Source organism: Sardina pilchardus, chromosome 12 (assembly GCF_963854185.1).
Source record: "Sardina pilchardus chromosome 12, fSarPil1.1, whole genome shotgun sequence".
Classification (NCBI taxonomy): Eukaryota; Metazoa; Chordata; class Actinopteri; order Clupeiformes; family Clupeidae; genus Sardina; species Sardina pilchardus.
In genome coordinates, this window is record NC_085005.1 from 34,323,003 (window position 1) to 34,330,502 (window position 7,500).

A 7,500-nucleotide genomic window follows, 5' to 3' on the forward strand; every position below is an offset into this window, starting at 1 on the left:
GCCGTACCTCCAGACTCTCCACCTGTGTGTGTGTGTGTGTGTGTGTGTGTGTGTGTATATGCCGTACCTCCAGACTCTCCACCTGTGTGTGTGTGGCGTCCAGTGATCCGCTGAGGCGCTGGAGTCGTGCTAGCGAGTAGCGTCCCTCTATCAGGTAGCCGTGTGTGTGTGTGTGTGTGTGTGTGTGTGTGTGTGTGTGTGTGTGTGCCGTACCTCCAGACTCTCCACCTGTGTGTGTGTGGCGTCCAGTGATCCGCTGAGGCGCTGGAGTCGTGCTAGCGAGTAGCGTCCCTCTATCAGGTATCCGCTGATCTCCTCCGACGCCTGCTGATGCAGCTGCCACTGGTCCAGCAGCCCCTTCAGCCTGACCGCCTCCTGCCCCAACTACACACACACACGCACGCACGCACGCACGCACGCACGCACGCACGCACGCACACACACACGCACACACACACACACACACAGAATTTTGACAGCCATAACCATAATACACACACACATACACACCTATACACACACACTACATCTAGTCATATAAACATGTGGTCAACCATATGTTCTAGACTGGCCCAAATACACACACACACACACAGCACATCTACCGTAATTTCCCGACTATTAGTCGCGGCGTATACATTGATTTTGCTAAATTTCTTCCGCTATGAGGCTAATACTGGGGGGCAGTTAATACGGGTTTGATTCTTTTAACTTGCATAAGGGTTGCCACTGTCCTGCGGCTTACTCACAACGCGGCTTAAATGCGGGAAATTCAACCCACCTTATGTTCTAGACTGGCCCAATTACACACACACACATACAGTATACACACACCTACACCCACACACACACACACACACACACACACACATGCACACACATATACACACACACACACACTAGGGTTGTGCCGATGGACGATATCATCGTCCATCGTGATGGTTGACAGACATCACGATGGAAAGCAACCATCGTGATGCCACGCCCCCACTTATTTCTACTGCAGACTAAGCTAAAATATTAAAAAATAAAAACTTTTCCTTGGAAATGAAATTGAGCCTAGAACTGATGCACATGTAGGGTGCTTAAGAGGCTGTCAGCCAAACAGTGCAAAATTAAAAAACATATTAGTCTGAGACCGTCTTGTTCAAATAAGTCCTCCTTGCAACGTGAATGTGTTAGTCTTTTTTAGGCTACATGTCTCGCAGTGTAGCCTACATTGAACGCAAAACATGTAGCCTAATAATGTTTAAGAATGAAATAGTGCAAATGAATTATTATTGTTACGACTAGGACATTCTAGCTCTAATTTCTTGCGAGGCTACAACACTGAAGCGCCGAATGCGTCATTCTCCACCGTGTTAAAATAAACCATTTATATCGTTATCGTTATCAGAAGCTATAGCCTACGTCTTTCACTGTAATGCTTGTATTTCACGCATTTGCCTTTAGCAAAACCCCCAGCAGCGGAGTGGCAATCGGGATTCGTTAGGCTATTTGTAAAAGTTGTTTAGCCTACTTCAACTGTTATTTAATTCGACTTGACTGCGCGATCGCAGCCTACTTTCACTTTCTGCTGCCCTCATAGTCGGCAAGCCGGTAGCTTAATAACGTGGGATGCGTAACATATGAGTTAGGTACAGACTGGGCTATTCAAGATTTTAGATGAGTGACCGCAAGGTTTTTTGCGAGGCCCAGCGAATGCTGGCAATGTGTAATATACCGCTGGTTGGTGTAAGCAGGTGTTTAGATTGGCTGTCTGTCGGTCTCTTACTAGGATTTTCTTGGAGCAGATCTTCCACACAGTAGCCCGGTCAGTATGTCTCTTAGCTGTCCACTTTCACCAGGCCATATAGCCTATATAATATTTAATATAGGCCATATATAGCCTATAATATAATATATTTATTTACAACCCACACATGCACACACATATACACCCACACACACACACACACACCCACACACACATATACACCCCCCCCCCCCCACACACACACACACACACACACACACACATATACACACACACACACACACCCACCCACACACACATATACACCCACCCCCCACACACACATATACACACACACATATACCCCCCCCCCCCCCACACACACACACACACACACACACACACACACCCACCCACACACACATATACACCCACCCCCCACACACACATATACACACACACATATACCCCCCCCCCCCCCCCCCCACACACACACACACACACACACACACTATCTAGTAATGTGGTGAACCCACCATCTGTTCCAGACTGGCCCATGATTGTCTGAGCCCCTTCAGGGTTTCCATAGCAACCGTAGAGGCGTCGCCCTTCTTGTCCTTGGTAAGCCCCGCCCCTCTCTGCTCCGCCCTCTCAAGCTCCGCCTCCTTCTCCTGCAACGTCTCCTCCAGCTCCTGCACATAAGACAGAGAGAGAGGTGTGTGTGTGTGTGTGTGTGTGTGTGTACCTGTGTGTGTGTGTGTGTGTGTGTACGTGTGTGTGTGTGTGTGTGTACCTGTGTGTGTGTGTACGTGTGTGTACACGTGTGTGTACGTGTGTGTGTGTGTGTGTGTGTGTGTGTGTGTGTGTGTGTACGTGTGTGTGTGTGTGTGTGTGTGTGTGTGCACGTGTGTGTGTGTGTGTACCTGTGTGTGTGTGTGAGTACCTGTGTGTGTGTGTGTACGTGTGTGTACACGTGTGTACATACGTGTGTGTGTGTGTACGTGTGTGTGTGTGTGTGTGTGTGTATGTACCTGTGTCCCTGAGTGCGTTGTGTGTGTGTACGTGTGTGTGTGTGTGTGTGTGTGTGTGTGTGTGTGTGTGTACCTGTGTGTCCTTGAGTGCGTTGTGTGTGTGTACGTGTGTGTGTGTGTACCTGTGTGTCCTTGAGTACGGTGTGTGTGTGTACCTTTGTGTCCTTGAGAGTGTCGTGTGTGTGTGTGTGTGTACCTGTGTGTCCTTGAGTGCGTTGTGTACTGACGCCACATCCTCCAGTCTTGTTGTGTGTGTGTGTGTGTGTGTGTGTGTGTGTGTGTGTGTACCTGTGTGTCCTTGAGTGCGTTGTGTACTGACGCCACGTCCTCCAGTCTTTGCTTCCTCTTGAGCTTCTCCTCCTGAGAGTTTAGCCACGCCCCCAGAGCCTGCACCCCACTCTCATGCTCCGCCCAACTCTCTAGCACACCTTCCAACACCTGAATCTGCCACACACACACACACACACACACACACACACACACACACACAGCTAGGTTATATCATAAACACATAAAAACAGTATCAGAGGAACAAACGCTATGCTAACCTTCTCAGTGATGAGACACTGCAGTATTAGAGGGAAGCTAAGGTGTGTGTGTGTGTGTGTGTGTGTGTGTGTGTGTGTGTGTGTATTCGGTTTTTAAGTCCGACGTCACAGGCCCAACTAGGGTTTTTTGAGAAAAGACGTTTATTAGAGCCAGATGGTTTTTGCGACTTGTAAACTTTGTCATCACCACCTTCGTTTTAGCGGTTTTAAAACGAAATTGCTAAACTTTAACAAAGTAATCACTGTAGCTATGCATCCAGATGATATATTAATGGGTAATGTCCAGGCTTCCACCAAAAATAGGATTTGATTAGATTGAAGCAACAAGACCGTATAAGATGACAATTTTCTTAAAAGCTGTCAGAATAGCGGAAAATAATAGTTTATGGAGAATTGGAGAATAAAATGTGAGTTTGAAAGCCGTTGGACCCGGAAATATATTTATTATCCCATTATTACATCATCACTTAAAAACCGAATAGTGTGTGTGTGTAGAATGAGTGTGTGTATAATGTGTGTGTGTATAATGAGTGTGTATATAGTGCGTGTGTATAATGAGTGTGTATACTGTGTGTCTGTATAGTGTGTGTCAGTATAATGTGTGTGTCATGAAAATAAAGAAAACTCTTTGAATGAGAAGGTGTGTCCAAACTTTTGGCCTGTACTGTATGTATAGTGTGTGTGTGTGTGTGTGTGTATAGTGTGTGTGTGTATAGTGTGTGTGTGTATAGTGTGTGTGTGTGTGTGTATAGTGTGTGTGAACCTTCTCTGTGATGAGCCCCTGCAGGATCTGCCGGCGCGAAGCCCAGCCCGCTCGTATATATGTATAGTGTGTGTGTGTGTATAGTGTGTGTGTGTGTGTATAGTGTGTGTGTGTGTGTGTGTGTGTGTGTGTGTATAGTGTGTGTGTGTGTGTATAGTGTGTGTGTGTGTGTGTGTGTATAGTGTGTGTGTATAGTGTGTGTGTGTGTGTGTGTGTATAGTGTGTGTGAACCTTCTCGGTGATGAGCCCCTGCAGGATCTGCCAGCGGCGGTTCATGGCTCCGAGCCGCTCGGCGAAGTCGGTCTTGTCTCGGCGCTTCCCCTCCACGTCCTGACTGCTCAGCTGCAGCACCGACTGGTTCACAAAGTCCACCGTCAGCTGCTTACACGTCAGGTCTATACGGAACCCCTGCACACACACACACACACACACGTTAGGTCTATACGGAACCCCTGCAGATGGAGAGGGAGAGAGGGAGGGAGAGAGGGAGGGAGAGAGGGAGGGAGGGAGAGAGAGGGAGAGGGAGAGGGAGAGAGGGAGAGGGAGGGAAAGAGAGGGAGGGAGGGAGGGAGAGAGGGAGAGAGAGGGAGAGGGAGAGAGAGGGAGAGAGAGGGAGAGAGAGGGAGGGAGAGAGGGAGGGAGAGAGGGAGAGAGGGAGAGAGAGAGAGATTCACTTGTGACGCTACAGATGGACACAACTGAGTGTCCACCAAGAACCAGACAGGAACCAACTGCTGTTTAGAGCCAACAGAGACTGTGCAGAAGTTGGGAATATGTAGACTAGTGATCATTTTAGACCAGAGGACTTTGAATATGTAGACTAGTGATCATTTTAGACCAGAGGACTTTGGGAATATGTAGACTAGTGATCATTTTAGACCAGAGGACTTTGAAAACCCCGCAGTCTGAATTACTGAAAACAAATGCCAGATGCACCAACAGCTAGCCTACTGATGTACAGGTAATATCTTTGGGTAGGCTACTCTTGCTAATAAAGCTAGCCTACTGATGAACAGGTGATAACTTTTGGTAGGCTAATCTTGCTAATAAAGATGCCTACTGATGAACAAGTGATAACTTTTAGTAGACTACTCTTGCTAATAAAGCTAGCCTACTGATGAACAGGTAAAAACTGTTGGTAGGCTACTCTTGCTAATAAAGCTAGCCCCTCTGATAATGTTAGCCTAGCTGCTTCTGATAACTTTAGATTGAGACTGTGCTACATGTACTGGTGACGTTACAGTATGTGTTTTGTTGCCTGGCAGAGTGGAATCAGTTGGAGCGGCAGGTAAATAAACTCTAATTGTCATGACAACGGCTTCCTCTGTACCCTGGATGACATCAATCCGCTACCAAATACAGGGAACAAAGTATAGGCTATTGCAATGCGATGCAAGATTAGTTTTATTTCTAACATTATTCCATCAACACGTACATCGATAGTCTGACATTATAATTTATCTGTCTCGGGTGTTCTGTGGCGTGGGTAAGGCTGTTTTTCGTGGCAGGCTGGATGCTACCATTGACTTGCGCTATCTTAGCACCGGCGAAGTCTGTAACTAGAAGGACTGGATGGAATGTGCTGAAAATGGTCTCCACTGACCTATATCTCACTGGCTAAGTTGGAAATGAGGTCCTATGTCCAAACAATTCCAAACTATTCCTTTAAGTTTAGAGAGAGTGTTCTTCTAAGTGAGACGTTTGGATTGGATATTGTGGCACTACTGTACCTTGTACTCTCTGCTCTCCTTTAAGGGTGCATGTGGTGTCCTTGATCACTTTAACCCCCTCTACTCTCCTTTAAGGGTGCATGTGGGTCCGTGTACGTCGCCGCCATTCGATTTCCGTTCTGAGATGGGAAATCCAAAATCGGAAAACGACTCGTTCTCCGATTTTCGTTTTGAAATCAGAAAACGAAAAACGAGAAACGAACTGTTATCTGTTTCTTGTTTCAGCAGTACAGCTGTAGATGGGAATTCATTAATGGAAATAGGAAGGAACAGCTGCGCCGTTTTTTCATTACCGATTTTGCATTAGCCTGTCGTTCTATTTGACCCGGAAAAGAAGAGACATCTTTTTGCCGCACCATAGTAGCCTACCAGGCAGCTAGCAAATTAATATGTTACGTGCAGCAGCCGTGCCCGTGTAGTGATAGTCAGAGGCTACTGTCCAAATATTACACCCATTTACTGTCTATGATTACCCCCATAACTGTCGACGACTGAAAATAAAATGTGACGAACAAAAAGCCTCAGTGTGCTTAGGCACCTATTCTAGCCTTTTAATCAAATTAATGTAGCCTATGATAATAAAGTTGTGTGTCATGTTATTGAAAGAGATGAGACACAGTAGAGTTTGTTGGCCATTCATCTACAAATGTTTTTCTTATAATGCAAATGACAGTTTGTAAGGGTAAAGCCAGTGCCGCAAGTTTTGGGCAATTAAGGTCCATCTAGTGAAACTTTGAATTTAGTCAGACCTGTATAGAAGAATAGCAATGATGACTATTACTAGCTTATACACTCATATCGAGAAGAATGCATGACGGAAATAACTTTGGACTGGATAATTAACCTGACCAGAAAGGTCCTACGTTTAGCTGTTCGCTAGGTTTTAACTTGTTGGTATGTGGCTAACAGCAGTTGTTAATGTGATCATGTAAGTAAGGTGATGGGACACGGTCATGAGTTCATGCTTTGTTTTTATCGCTGATAATATGACAACCGATATCCCGTGCTATTCATGGGTTTCATCAAGTCCCTTTCCACAGGTGGGTTAATCAAGCACCATGCAGTAGCCTACCCATTCATAATCAAAGTGTTTGATTTTATACACCTGTGAAAAGGGACCTGATGAAACCCATGAATAGGCTATTCGTTAAATGACTGCACGTTTTAAATGATTGTCATACGGTCTCTGCTACTTCCGCTTAATTTTGAGCAGTAGGCCTACGATTTTAGATCTCCTGCTGCCTCCAGTAGGCTATGAAAGCTAGGACCGAACCACTAAAAGAGAGTGCTGTCCACTGTAAACCTAAACGAGTGCGTAATGCGCGCTGGCTGCATCTTTGACGGGTGCAATGGGAGGCTGCAGTGCAAGACGGGGCTTTGATTAAAACATGGAAATAATTTCATAATGACCCAGACTTTCTGTCAACTCTTTCAAATCACAGTGTTTTTTTCCCCACTCGGTTAACTGTGGAAAACAAACGCACAACCAATTGAATTGGTGGAGTAAGGAGTGCCCAGCCTATTTGTGGCTTGTTTGTGCCAAGCTAAGATGAAACTTACATTCAACTGGTGCAACTTCTAGTTAAGTCTTGGAATAAATAGCCTAGCCTATAGCAACCGCTACCGCAAAAGACTACAACGTTCAAGTTCTAACCAGCAAACCTTCCGGTTGAAAAGGGAGATATTAATGCAA

General features: G+C 45.9%; 1 protein-coding gene across 1 annotated transcript in view; it reads right to left on the reverse strand.

Annotated features, from left to right (window-relative positions):
• Positions 1 to 7,500, reverse strand: part of syne1a (spectrin repeat containing, nuclear envelope 1a) — a 188,354-nt gene that overhangs the window by 65,498 nt on the left and 115,356 nt on the right. The window contains exons 59-62 of the mRNA XM_062550345.1: positions 4,309 to 4,485; positions 3,055 to 3,210; positions 2,272 to 2,427; positions 214 to 384 (exon numbers count right to left, since the gene is read on the reverse strand). Coding sequence (XP_062406329.1) covers positions 214 to 384; positions 2,272 to 2,427; positions 3,055 to 3,210; positions 4,309 to 4,485 — 660 coding nt within the window. The remainder of the gene's footprint in view (positions 1 to 213; positions 385 to 2,271; positions 2,428 to 3,054; positions 3,211 to 4,308; positions 4,486 to 7,500) is intronic.